At 45.1% G+C, this 14,656-nt stretch overlaps 2 protein-coding genes across 2 annotated transcripts in view; one reads left to right on the top strand and one right to left on the bottom strand.

Annotated features, from left to right (window-relative positions):
- PIGK (phosphatidylinositol glycan anchor biosynthesis class K) overlaps window positions 1-12,274 on the top strand; it is a 123,869-nt gene extending 111,595 nt beyond the window's left edge. Inside the window, exon 11 of the mRNA XM_069738305.1 lies at window positions 11,872-12,274. Coding sequence (XP_069594406.1) covers window positions 11,872-11,907 — 36 coding nt within the window. The 3' untranslated portion in view covers window positions 11,908-12,274. The remainder of the gene's footprint in view (window positions 1-11,871) is intronic.
- The window catches only part of ST6GALNAC5 (ST6 N-acetylgalactosaminide alpha-2,6-sialyltransferase 5), a 124,824-nt gene that overhangs the window by 14,089 nt on the left and 96,079 nt on the right, over window positions 1-14,656 (bottom strand). The gene's annotated exons all lie outside the window — the stretch shown is intronic.

Genomic DNA, 14,656 nt, shown 5'->3' with positions numbered 1-14,656 from the left:
ATATTATATGGAGAATAGTCCTGGACCGCACGGCAATCACGGAATTCTGTTTTTACACTCAGCCCCACAATCCCTGGGGTATATAAATTACCCAAATTTTTAGAAAACAATGTAATACCAATTAGGATCTCAACTTTAATATCATAAACTATCCTAAAATTATGAATCTTTATTAATACATAGAACCTACACGTTGGTTCACACCACAAAAGGGACAAAAATCACAAAAAAAATGTGCTCAAAACTCAACACTCAGTTTAAAAATGGGGTATGCTATGTATCCCTAGTGAGTACTACACTCACAGCCTGCCTATCTGTGGAGGTTGGCACCCTACAGGGGAACGTACTGGCGCCCCCACTCCGCGGTGGCTGTCCCTGGATAACTGATGTACCCTACGATAGCCTCGGGACACCCACTACCCACAGCCTAGGGCCCACTGCAGGCTAGACAGAGATACTCCTACACTAAGGGAACACTAGATCCCCACAGAATAAAAACACATGTGAAGAACACATAAGGCAAACAGATATTTACGTATTACTGGGGAGTACTTATTGGGGCACAGTCTTATATAGGTACATTCTGCCAGATGTGGCAGATCCCACTAACTATGGCTGAACCAATAGAGCAGTGTCACCCATAAATGCGCACATGTGTTTTTATTCTGTGGGGATCTAGTGTTCCCTTAGTGTAGGAGTATCTCTGTCTAGCCTGCAGTGGGCCCTAGGCTGTGGGTAGTGGGTGTCCCGAGGCTATCGTAGGGTACATCAGTTATCCAGGGACAGCCACCGCGGAGTGGGGGCGCCAGTACGTTCCCCTGTAGGGTGCCAACCTCCACAGATAGGCAGGCTGTGAGTGTAGTACTCACTAGGGATACATAGCATACCCCATTTTTAAACTGAGTGTTGAGTTTTGAGCACATTTTTTTTGTCCCTTTTGTGGTGTGAACCAACGTGTAGGTTCTATGTATTAATAAAGATTCATAATTTTAGGATAGTTTATGATATTAAAATATATAAATTGGCCCCAACGCCCCTGGGGTAAAACCTGTGGCCCCTGGAAGTGGCACATAATTTCCTACATAGAGTGTATTTTATGGGGCAAACTACAATAAAACTTTCTTTTAAAAGATAATAAGCAGAAATTTTGGATACTGCAAGGAGTTAATACATTAAATATATAAGAGAAACGTAAAGCTTTTCATAATATCTAATTATCTGCCCCCTTAAGAGCTCGCCGCCCGCTGTTGTAGAGTCGAGTTTCCAATTAGCTGAGCGCCAGGATCGCATGAGAACCGGATCAGCGATTGTGACGGATTAATGAGATTACACATGCATTATCTTGCCATATCAGTCTCATAGAAAAGTCAGTGCACCCTGCTGTAAATTAGCGGAACCCCGGGGGCGCAGCTCTGCTTTGCTCAGGACATAATTCTGGAAATATTAATGAATTTTTTTCTTTCATGTTCGAACAGAATAATTTAGCCATTAATTGGGTGGGAGACTGCGCGGTGCAGCGCCGGCCTCAGCGATCCGCCAGGTAATCTGTGCACTCAGAGCCGAGATCCGTACAACGTGATGCTGCGTAATCATTGTCACACATTACTATGGGACACGCAGGAGAACGGCAAAGTTCTGGTCCCTCGGAAAACAAATCTGCACAGCCGATGGACGAGTGCATGGCGGGGAATCCGGGCGAAGATCAGAAGATCAATCAAGTCCCACAGAAATGTATCTAATGACAGGGAGTTGGGACCGATCGGTGCGGGAAGAGGAGCCCAAAAGGTAACGGGGCCACCTCTACCTCCAAGACAGGTGGAAGCTTGCATGATGAGGAGCTATTGGATGTGCAAAGGGCCCATGCATTGTTCTGGCATCGGGGCTTCTCCTGTCCGTTTCCTCACATACTCTCAGATACAAACTCAGGACCCCAGAGTTACAAAGTAACAATACAGACCCCACAATATCCCCGCATACAGCTCCATGCATTCCAACTTTGATATAATGCACCGTCAACTGTTCCAAATTTGCCCGAATTGTCCCAATTTTTCAGAGACCGTGTTAGAAAATTAATATTGTGATGTGAAAAGAGGGGAGACGTCTACACAATCCCCGCACCCCTAAGTAGAGGTTTCCAGGTGGTATGGGGGCGGGTTTCATGTTCCTATTTATAATCGCTAGAACGTTCCTCAGACTACATCGTGGAGCCTTCATAAGCGCCTTCCGCTCATTCTATTAGAAGGTGCCCCTCCCCCTTGTCAATTAACAACAATCCAGCAGTGTCTCAATTTCCCTGCAGCGCCCCCACAGACGACATGGAGCATTACACGCAGCTCATAGAGATGAATGTGATGCATGGGCATGCCGGCACCTCCAGAGCGAGAGACGCAGTCAGCACACTCAAATCCAATAATGCTGAGCTCCCTAAAAGAAAATACATTTCCAAAAGTAGACAACCCCTTTAAGTTCCCCACCTTAGGATCTGTTCACATGTTCAGGATTGGACATGGATTTTGGCGTGCATGCAAGTGCCAATTTTTGTTTACACCCCCAAAAAAAAGAAATGCACCCTCGAGGAGGAAAACAAAGCAAAAAACAAAGTGGCGTGCAAGGTTCTAGAAGGTGAAAAAAAACAGCCCCAAAGCTTCAGGATAATCTGCTCGCTATTCGGCAGCTCGTCACCCTGCAGGTCCGCAGCACAACGGATTTTCATCTGCAGATCCGGAAGCAAATACTATCAGATCTGCCGACGGTAAACCCGATTTGTGAACGTTTCCTTACATTCCCCAAAGCATCAATTTAACGAGAATGACCCTTTAGTTTTTACCAACCTGTTTGGGAATGGCAATCTCGTCAGCTGCACTACCAGTCTCAGCCTACAGCTGGGAGTGGCGCCATTTCACAGCTCAGGAGCTAGTAAAATGTTTAGAAATTCGCTTTTCCTTTCCATCTCCTAAGATGCAAATCACATGGAACCTGTCAAATATTGGGACACTTTTTTCCTAATGTTTCCGCCTGATTTATTTCCCCCAGCGTTCACATCTAATGCCACGAATACACATATACGATGGGAGAAACTATCAGGCATCGTTTTTCAAGTCTCGTCTCCGCTGGTCGCTCCTAACAGGAGTATAAATATTATCGTGCATCGATTTATCGGCAGCAGAGCGATGGGTTTGGTTACACTACGAGAATAAAGAGATGATGAAGATGCCGGGAGTCAAAGGCAGCGGAGGAGACCACCATAACCGGGATGGTCACTGAGCGGGAGAATGGCCTCCAGACATCTAACAATGCACGGGACCCTCGTGTCTATACTCCTCCCCGGTTATTACATCGCCTCCGTTTTTTCCCCTCGTTCTTATTAGTCTCACATCAGTCATGGAAATCCGCAACGAGAGCGTTCACCCGAATCACTCATCTGTGCCGACGCGTTTCACGTTAGCAGAAGATATCATCATCCCTCCTGAAGACGATAGATTTCTACTTTCCACGTCATTTGGGCTTCGTTCATCTTAAAGGGATTCTCCGTTTTAGGGACACTTTTTTTCTTACTTAAATGCATCAATTTAGGGATGAAAATTCATTATTGCAATTGAGTTTCTTTAAACATTTGGCGCTTTGATTTGACACATTCTTTGCACATTCGGCTTATTTATTCCTACAGAACACATCAAAGTTCAAAGAAAAGACAGATAAAAGTTATAGACCGTGCAGCACAAAAGTTAAAGAAAGCAAAAAGGTGCAAAAGCTTTAATAAAACCCATTTGCAAGGCTTATTTTTAATCCCAATTAGATGAATTCAAGTATAAAACAAAAATGCCCCCAAAGGGTAGACGACCCCCTTTACACTGGCAGGCTGTAGTAAACGAACATTCCCAGCAGCGCTCATTTCTCGATAATCTGGGAGTGTAAGCAGGCAGGCGATCACCCGACAAACAAGCAAAACACACGTTTATCAAGAAAATCATTTCTGAGCTTGCTTAAAAATAATCTTTCTCGGCAGCACATGTCCTGTTCACATTGAGCAATGTGCTGCCGAGAAAGATTATTGCTCGACGTGAACAGGACATGTGCTGCCAGGAACAATGAAACAATATCTGCACAGCTCGATCTACTATAGATCAGTAGCGTGGTCGTGATTTGGCTACTAAATGACCATCAGCAAAGGCTACTTTCACACTGGCGTTTTTTTTAATACGTCGCGATGCGTCGTTTAGGGGAAAAAACGCATCCTGCAAAGTTGTTTGCAGGATGCGTTTTTGCCCCATAGAGTAACATTACCGACGCATTGCGACGTATTGACACACGTCGCAACCGTCGTGCGACGGTTGCGCCGTGTTGTGGCGGACTCCGCCCCCACCTCCACCGCACCTCACAATGGGGCAGCGGATGCGCCGGAGAAATGCATCCACTGCACCCGTTGTGTCGAACGCTAGCGTCGGAATCTCGGCCCGACGCACTGCAACGGGCCGAATCCGACGCTATTGTGAAAGTAGCCAAACAGGTGTCCAGTCACCGGTCATTTCCGGCCTCAGGTAAGCGACGTCCTCGGCTTCAGATCCAATAAGTATAATCCACAGAGCAAACATCCGATACCACTTTATATCAAGGTACAATAATATAACGTCACCTTGAAATTAGATTTCTTCCTTTCCAGATTATTGGCTTGAGAATCCTGGTGATTATGTTTTCTTCCCACATTTACATTAATTACATGCATTGTGTACAGAATGTAAGATTTACTTTTTAGTTTGTGGATATAAAAAAACAGAAAGGAAAAGGAAAGAACGTCTCAGAATCATGATCCAATTACAGGTTCTCCTGCTAGTGAGAAGCCCAGTGATCGGCCGGGGGAGCCTGGCAGCAAGTGCTCAGCTTTCCTGCAGCGCCCCCATAGGGAAGATGAGGCATTGCGCTGTTCTCATTGACGTCCAAAGCTCGTCCTTGTTTTGCACGGACACGTGGGGTCCTCCAAAGAGAGAATTGTGCATGGTAGATGAAAGGCGACAACCTTGTATAGGGTATTTAAATGGGTTTTCTGTTGTGAATTCTGTGGCTGAATTCACTCCTGTGGTCACAAGTGGTACTGCAGCTTCTGAGCTTCCTCTCTCAGGTGTTCTGGTGAGCTCGTTGGCTGCTTTGTTATTTAACTCCGCCTGATTCTGTCTTCCTTGCTCCTTGTCAATGTTCCAGTGTTGGATCTGTGCTTGGATCTTTCCTGTGGCCTGCTGCTCTGCTTAGATAAGTGCTTCTTTGCTTTTGTTGCTACTTTTTCTGTCCAGCTTGTCAATTCGTTTTGCTGGAAGCTCTGAGATGCAAAGGGTGTACCGCCGTGCCGTTAGTTCGGCACGGTGGGTCTTTTTGCCCCCTTTGCGTGGTTTTTTGCTTTAGGGTTTTTTGTAGACTGCAAAGTTCTCTTTGCTATCCTCGCTCTATCTAGAATATCGGGCCTCACTTTGCTGAATCTATTTCATCCCTACGTTTTGTCTTTTCATCTTGCTAACAGTCATTATATGTGGGGGGCTGCCTTTTCCTTTGGGGTATTTCTCTGAGGCAAGTCAGGCTTGTATTTCTATCTTCAGGCTAGTCAGTTCCTCAGGCTGTGCCGAGTTGCATAGGTATTGTCAGGCGCAATCCACAGCTGCCTTTAGTTGTGTTTAGGATAGGTTCAGGTATTGCGGTCTACAGAGATTCCACGTCTCAGAGCTCGTTCTATTATTTTTGGGTTATTGTCAGATCACTGTATGTGCTCTGATTACTGGCACACTGTGTTACTGGATTGCCTACATAACAGTACAAGGAGCCTAACTAATGATTCTCAATAGAGGGAAAAAAGAAGTTCTGACATTTTTTTTTTCTCAGCTCTGTGTTCAGTCTTTTTTTTCCCCTAGACATTTGGGTGTTTCAGGACACAGGTGTGGACATGGATAATCAGGGTCTGTGCTCTTCAATGGATAATCTCGTTACAAATGTACAAAGGATTCAAGATACTATTGATCGGAAATCTATGTTAGAACCAAGAATTCCTATTCCTGATTTGTTTTTTGGTGATAGAACTAAGTTTCTTAATTTCAAAAATAATTGTAAGCTATTTCTGGCCTTGAAACCTCATTCTTCTGGTAATCCTATTCAACAGGTTTTGATTATTATTTCTTTTTTGCGCGGCGACCCTCAGGACTGGGCATTTTCTCTTGCGCCAGGAGACCCTGCATTGAGTAATGTCAATGCGTTTTTCCTGGCGCTCGGATTACTTTACGATGAGCCTAATTCAGTGGATCAGGCTGAGAAAAATTTGCTGGCTTTGTGCCAGGGTCAGGATGATATAGAAGTATATTGTCAGAAATTTAGGAAGTGGTCAGTACTCACTCTGTGGAATGAATCTGCGCTGGCAGCTTTGTTCAGAAAGGGTCTCTCTGAGGCTCTTAAGGATGTCATGGTGGGATTTCCTATGCCTGCTGGTTTGAATGAGTCTATGTCTTTGGCCATTCAGATCGGTCGACGCTTGCGCGAGCGTAAATCTGTGCACCATTTGGCGGTATTGTCTAAGATTAAACCTGAGCCTATGCAGTGCGATAGGACTATGACCAGAGTTGAACGGCAAGAACACAGACGTCTGAATGGTCTGTGTTTCTACTGTGGTGATTCCACTCATGCTATTTCTGATTGTCCTAAGCGCACTAAGCGGTTCGATAGGTCTGCCGTCATTGGTACTGTACAATCCAAATTCCTTCTGTCCATTACCTTGATATGCTCTTTGTCATCGTATTCTGTCATGGCGTTTGTGGATTCAGGCGCTGCCCTGAATCTGATGGATTTGGATTATGCTAAACGTTGTGGGTTTTTCTTGGAGCCTTTGCGGTGTCCTATTCCGTTGAGAGGAATTGATGCTACACCTTTGGCCAAGAATAAACCTCAGTACTGGACCCAGCTGACCATGTGCATGGCTCCTGCACATCAGGAAGTTATTCGCTTTCTGGTGCTACATAATCTGCATGATGTGGTCGTGTTGGGGTTGCCATGGCTACAAACCCATAATCCAGTATTGGATTGGAACTCTATGTCGGTGTCCAGCTGGGGTTGTCAGGGGGTACATGGTGATGTTCCATTTTTGTCTATTTCGTCATCCACTCCTTCTGAGGTCCCAGAGTTCTTGTCTGATTATCAGGATGTATTTGAAGAGCCCAAGTCCGATGCCCTACCTCCGCATAGGGATTGTGATTGTGCTATCAATTTGATTCCTGGTAGTAAATTCCCTAAAGGTCGATTATTTAATTTATCCGTGCCTGAACACGCCGCTATGCGCAGTTATGTGAAGGAATCCCTGGAGAAGGGGCATATTCGCCCGTCATCGTCATCACCACTGGGAGCAGGGTTCTTTTTTGTAGCCAAGAAGGATGGTTCGCTGAGACCATGTATTGATTACCGCCTTCTTAATAAGATCACTGTTAAATTTCAGTATCCCTTGCCATTGTTATCTGACTTGTTTGCTCGGATTAAGGGGGCTAGTTGGTTCACTAAGATAGATCTTCGTGGTGCGTATAATCTGGTGAGAATCAGGCAAGGAGATGAATGGAAAACTGCATTTAATACGCCCGAGGGTCATTTTGAGTATCTAGTGATGCCGTTCGGACTTGCCAATGCTCCATCTGTGTTTCAGTCTTTTATGCATGACATCTTCCGTGAGTATCTGGATAAATTCCTGATTGTTTACTTGGATGACATTTTGATCTTCTCAGATGATTGGGACTCTCATGTGAAGCAGGTCAGAATGGTTTTCCAGGTCCTGCGTGCTAATTCCTTGTTTGTGAAGGGATCAAAGTGTCTCTTCGGTGTGCAGAAAGTTTCATTTTTGGGGTTCATCTTTTCCCCTTCTACTATCGAGATGGATCCTGTTAAGGTCCAAGCCATCCATGATTGGACTCAGCCGACATCTCGGAAAGTCTGCAAAAGTTCCTGGGCTTTGCTAATTTTTATCGTCGCTTCATCTGTAATTTTTCTAGCATTGCCAAACCATTGACCGATTTGACCAAGAAGGGTGCTGATTTGGTTAATTGGTCTTCTGCTGCTGTGGAAGCTTTTCAGGAGTTGAAGCATCGTTTTTGTTCTGCCCCTGTGTTGTGTCAACCAGATGTTTCTCTTCCGTTCCAGGTCGAGGTTGATGCTTCTGAGATTGGAGCAGGGGCGGTTTTGTCACAGAGAGGTTCTGGTTGCTCAGTGTTGAAACCATGTGCTTTCTTTTCCAGGAAGTTTTCGGCTGCTGAGCGTAATTATGATGTGGGCAACCGAGAGTTGCTGGCCATGAAGTGGGCATTCGAGGAATGGCGTCATTGGCTTGAAGGAGCTAAGCATCGCGTGGTGGTATTGACTGATCATAAGAACCTTACTTATCTCGAGTCTGCCAAGCGCTTGAATCCTAGACAGGCCCGTTGGTCGTTATTTTTTGCCCGCTTCGATTTTGTGATTTCGTACCTTCCGGGCTCAAAAAATGTGAAGGCGGATGCTCTGTCTAGGAGTTTTGTGCCCGACTCTCCGGGTTCATCTGAGCCGGCGAGTATCCTCAAGGAAGGAGTCATTGTGTCTGCCACCTCCCCTGATTTGCGGCGAGTGTTACAAAAATTTCAGGCGAATAAACCTGATCGTTGTCCGGCGGAGAAACTGTTCGTCCCTGATAGGTGGACTAGTAAAGTTATCTCTGAACTTCATTGTTCGGTGTTGGCTGGTCATCCTGGAATCTTTGGTACCAGAGAGTTAGTGGCTAGATCCTTCTGGTGGCCATCTCTGTCACGGGATGTACGTACTTTTGTGCAGTCCTGTGGGATTTGTGCTAGGGCTAAGCCCTGCTGTTCACGTGCCAGTGGGTTGCTTTTGCCCTTGCCGGTCCCAAAGAGGCCTTGGACACATATTTCGATGGATTTCATTTCTGACCTTCCCGTTTCTCAAAAGATGTCAGTCATTTGGGTGGTCTGTGATCGCTTTTCTAAAATGGTCCATCTGGTGCCCTTGGTTAAATTGCCTTCCTCCTCTGATTTGGTGCCTTTGTTCTTCCAGCATGTGGTTCGTTTGCATGGCATTCCTGAGAATATTGTTTCTGACAGAGGTTCCTAGTTTGTTTCAAGGTTTTGGCGAGCCTTTTGTGGTAGGATGGGCATTAACCTATCTTTTTCCTCGGCTTTCCATCCTCAGACTAATGACCAGACCGAACGAACCAATCAGACCTTGGAAACATATCTGAGATGTTTTGTTTCTGCTGATCAGGATGACTGGGTGTCCTTTTTGCCGTTGGCTGAGTTCGCCCTTAATAATCGGGCCAGCTCGGCTACCTTGGTCTCTCCATTTTTCTGCAATTCTGGGTTCCATCCTCGTTTCTCTTCAGGACAGGTTGAGTCTTCGGACTGTCCTGGTGTGGATTCTGTGGTGGACAGGTTGCAGCAGATCTGGACACAGGTAGTGGACAATTTGACCTTGTCCCAGGAGAAGGCTCAACTTTTCGCTAATCGCAGACGCCGTGTGGGTCCCCGACTTCGTGTTGGGGATCTGGTTTGGTTATCTTCTCGTCATATTCCTATGAAGGTTTCCTCTCCTAAATTTAAACCTCGTTTTATTGGTCCGTATAGGATTTCTGAGATTCTCAATCCTGTGTCTTTTCGTCTGACCCTCCCAGACTCCTTTTCCATACATAATGTATTCCATAGGTCGTTGTTGCGGAGATACGTGGCACCTATGGTTCCATCTGTTGAGCCTCCTGCCCCGGTTTTGGTGGAGGGGGAATTGGAGTATATTGTGGAGAAAATTTTGGATTCTCGTGTTTCTAGACGGAAACTCCAGTATCTGGTTAAATGGAAGGGTTATGCTCAGGAAGATAATTCCTGGGTTTTTGCCTCTGATGTCCATGCTCCAGATCTTGTTCGTGCCTTTCATGTGGCTCATCCTGGTCGGCCTGGGGGCTCTGGTGAGGGTTCGGTGACCCCTCCTCAAGGGGGGGGGGGGGGTACTGTTGTGAATTCTGTGGCTGAATTCACTCCTGTGGTCACAAGTGGTACTGCAGCTTCTGAGCTTCCTCCCTCAGGTGTTCTGGTGAGCTCGTTGGCTGCTTTGTTATTTAACTCCGCCTGATTCTGTCTTCCTTGCTCCTTGTCAATGTTCCAGTGTTGGATCTGTGCTTTGGATCTTTCCTGTGGCCTGCTGCTCTGCTTAGATAAGTGCTTCTTTGCTTTTGTTGCTACTTTTTCTGTCCAGCTTGTCAATTCGTTTTGCTGGAAGCTCTGAGACGCAAAGGGTGTACCGCCGTGCCGTTAGTTCGGCACGGTGGGTCTTTTTGCCCCCTTTGCGTGGTTTTTTGCTTTAGGGTTTTTTGTAGACTGCAAAGTTCTCTTTGCTATCCTCGCTCTATCTAGAATATCGGGCCTCACTTTGCTGAATCTATTTCATCCCTACGTTTTGTCTTTTCATCTTGCTAACAGTCATTATATGTGGGGGGCTGCCTTTTCCTTTGGGGTATTTCTCTGAGGCAAGTCAGGCTTGTATTTCTATCTTCAGGCTAGTCAGTTCCTCAGGCTGTGCCGAGTTGCATAGGTATTGTCAGGCGCAATCCACAGCTGCCTTTAGTTGTGTTTAGGATAGGTTCAGGTATTGCGGTCTACAGAGATTCCACGTCTCAGAGCTCGTTCTATTATTTTTGGGTTATTGTCAGATCACTGTATGTGCTCTGATTGCTGGCACACTGTGTCACTGGATTGCCTACATAACAGTTTTCTAAGCCTCGACATCTCCACTGTTCAAAAAACAAAACACAAAAAAAATCCTGCATTTCCCTTCTTAAAGAGTTACCTCCGTGACACTTCCACATGGGGAGGTGACCGGTGCTGATGAGGTCCCCCAGAGAGGTGCCCCCAGGACATGTGTACAAGCATCGGATTTGTGAACTTGGCCGTCAGTTGTCTAAGGGACATGATCAGCGCTGCTCCTGATCGGAGCCGTCATTTAAGCTCCTCCTTTTCCTTTATTTATATTATGTTTTCAATTAAAATAAATAAAGGAGAGGAGGAGCATAAAGGGGGCCACTTCCACATAAAGGGGTGAGTGGTGAAGATTACATATCAAAGACAGGTGGCATGTGCTTTCTTCTCCCTGTCCTGGGTGCGGCTGTAAGATAACGGACCACAGCAGTATCCTCCCCCATCTGTACTGTGTGCGACAAAATGTTAAGTCCCACCTCCTTGGCTAAGAAGGGGACAGGGCTTACTGAGCCACCAGCTGAAGATGGGACAGACCAGGTGGACATTAACCCCTTTGTTTTCTGTGGGATCTCTAGAAGTCTAAGGGCTTAATTCATCATTTGCGGTTTTGTTTTGATTTTTTTTAAGTGCATTTTCTGTTTTTGTCTTGTGGTTTTAATTTAGGTTTTCTTTTTTCTTTCCTTCGCAAAAACCATCAACAAATTGCACAAAATCAAAAATGCTTTTCATTCTGGCCATTTCCATCATTCTGCAGCAAACAGCCGGATGTTCTGCTAAAATGTCGGAAACTTTAACCAAACATTTCAGACATAAGTTTTGTAACTTTTTAAAAAGTTTCAATCGATGATTCAGCTGAAAACATCTGGAAACCTCAAATCTGGCCAAGAATACAGAACATAAAAAATATATCCAAGAGAACATGTAAAAGATAAGAAGGTGACGGTTAAGAGAACAATAACGAACAAATTAAAAACAGACACCCCCCCCCCCACAAAAAAAATAAATAAATGGACAATTAAAGGTGCAAACGCAATAATGAATCGGGCACTAACTGTTACTTAATCGGACACATTCTCTGCATGATTTTAGAATCAGTGTGTAACCAGATTTCTTTATTTATTGTTTATTTCAGGGTCAGTTTTCCTTTAAGACGACGGAGGAAGGATGATTTCTAAGAACGGACCCTGGGATCTCGGGGCGATCGTTCCTCGGTGCCCATCTGGCATCACCATAATTAACATAAACTGAACGCTGAGCCTAATAAACAGCAAATCTTAATAGATGTATCCATCCGGAAACCTCCCCGATATAGAGATGCCTGAATGCGAAACTTTCTGTTTCAATAATTAAAATCCCGTCCTGCGAATTCCACTTGAATATTAATGTAAATCAAGACTCGGCGTAAATCTAAAACGGATGAAAAATCAGCGCTTCTCGGTGACTGACGGGCGACGGGCTGCACGAGGGTCACACCAGTCTCGTGTTGCTTCATTCTGTTGCTCATTATCAATTCTGACGAGTAAAATTGTTTCCGATAATTTTGTCACTTTCCTTTGCTTCTTTGGAAGATTGTTTAACCCCGCGACTTCTGGAGGATCTCAGCTCTTGGCTGGAAAAAGATCCAGGACTGATCATCAACGATCACCGCAATCATCGCTCAACTTCACGGTGCGGGGCGTTCACGATTGTATCACATGACTGGGCAGGATTGTATCAGTTTTTTCATCTAGACACATTCTTTACTAAGGACTATGGGTGATATTCATGGACTGAAACCATCAACCTGGGAAAATCCTTCAAATATCTTTAAAGGGCCGCACACAATTAGAAAAACCTGGTGTCTGATTTCCAAAAACAGCACCACCCCTGTCCATGGGTTGTATGTGACATCACAGCTCAGCCCAAATCACTTTAATGGAGCAAAACTGTAATACCAGACCAATCCTACAGACAGGAGTGGCGCTGCTTTAGGAAAACCATTCACATTTTTGCTTTCTCATTTTCATCTCTTATCTACCATATAATTGTCTAAGGGTTACTTCCGTCTTTCTGTCCTTCCGTCTGTCTTTCTTTCTGTCACAGATATAAATTGGTCGCGGCCTCTGTCTGTCATGGAATCCAAGTCGCTGATTGGTCGTGGCAAAACGCCCACAACCAATCAGCGACGGGCGCAGTCCAGCGGTAACATGGCCGCTCCTTCCTCCCCGCAGTCAGTGCCCGCTCCGTACTCCCCTCCAGTCGGCGCTCACACAGGGTTAATGGCAGCGCTATTGGACCGCGTTATGCCGCGGTGTAACGCACTCCATTAACGCTGCTATTAACCCTGTGTGACCAACTTTTTACGATTGATGCTGCCTATGCAGCCTCAATAGTAAAAAGATCTAATGTTAAAAATAATAAAAAAAATAAAAAAATCATCATATACTCACTTTCCCCCGCCTTTCCCGCTCCTCGCGACGCTCCGGTGACCAGTCCATGCAAGCGGCAGGCTCCGGTGGCAAAGATGGTATGCGACAAGGACCTGCCATGACGGCACGGTCATGTGACCGCGATCTCATCACAGGTCCTGCGCCCATACCAACCCTGGGACCGGAAGCTGCCGCGTGCACCGCACACAGGGCCAGGACTTCAACGGAGGGTGAGTATATGTTTATTTTTTATTTTAAGTCTGTATACTACATGGCTCTATGCTGTATACTCCGTCGCTGTGCAATATACTCTGTGGCTGGGCAATATACTCCGTCGCTGTGCAATATACTACATCGCTGTGCAATATACTACGTGGCTGTGCAATATACTACGTGGCTGGGCAATATACTACATGGCTGGGCAATATACTACGTGACTGGGCAATATACTACGTGGCTGTGCAATATACTCCGTCGCTGTGAAATATACTACGTGGCTGGGCAATATACTACGTGGCTGGGCAATATACTACGTGACTGGACAATATACTACGTGACTGGGCAATATACTACATGACTGGGCAATATACTACGTGGCTGTGCAATATACTACGTGACTGGGCAATATACTACGTGACTGGGCAATATACTACATGGCTGGGCAATATACTACGTGGCTGTGCAATATACTACGTGACTGGGCAATATACTACATGACTGGGCAATATACTACATGACTGGGCAATATACTACGTGGCTGTGCAATATACTCCGTCGCTGTGAAATATACTCCGTGGCTGGGCAATATACTACGTGGCTGGGCAATATACTACGTGACTGGACAATATACTACGTGACTGGGCAATATACTACATGACTGGGCAATATACTACGTGGCTGGGCAATATACTACGTGACTGGGCAATATACTACGTGACTGGGCAATATACTACGTGGCTGGGCAATATACTACGTGGACATTCTTTGCGTCTGGAGGAGAGAAGGTTTTTCCACCAACATAGAAGAGGATTCTTTACTGTTAGGGCAGTGAGAATCTGGAATTGCTTGCCTGAGGAGGTGGTGATGGCGAACTCAGTCGAGGGGTTCAAGAGAGGCCTGGATGTCTTCCTGGAGCAGAACAATATTGTATCCTACAATTATTAGGTTCTGAAAGCAAAAGGGTTGAATCAAAAAAATAGGAATGTCTATACATAAAGCAAAAAGCTAAATAAACTAAGTAGAAACCAAAACCTATTTAACGAAAATGGACTAAATAACGGTTCAGTACAAAAACCTCATGAAAAATCCGATAAAAAAATGTACACAAGAACCAAAGATATAAAAATGTAAATTTTATTGAAAAGACAACAAAAAAAACAAAAAATACAAAAGTACAAAAAATACCAACATGTAGGCATTAGAAAGTGGGAAACCAAAATATGGCACAGGGACCCACCATGTTATCAACAAGAGGTACTATACAGGAGCCAAATAAACCAATATATTGCA

Source organism: Ranitomeya imitator, chromosome 8, assembly GCF_032444005.1.
Source record: "Ranitomeya imitator isolate aRanImi1 chromosome 8, aRanImi1.pri, whole genome shotgun sequence".
Taxonomy (NCBI): domain Eukaryota; kingdom Metazoa; phylum Chordata; class Amphibia; order Anura; family Dendrobatidae; genus Ranitomeya; species Ranitomeya imitator.
Note: the sequence above shows the minus strand (reverse complement) of the source record. Positions and strands in the feature narration are given on the sequence as shown.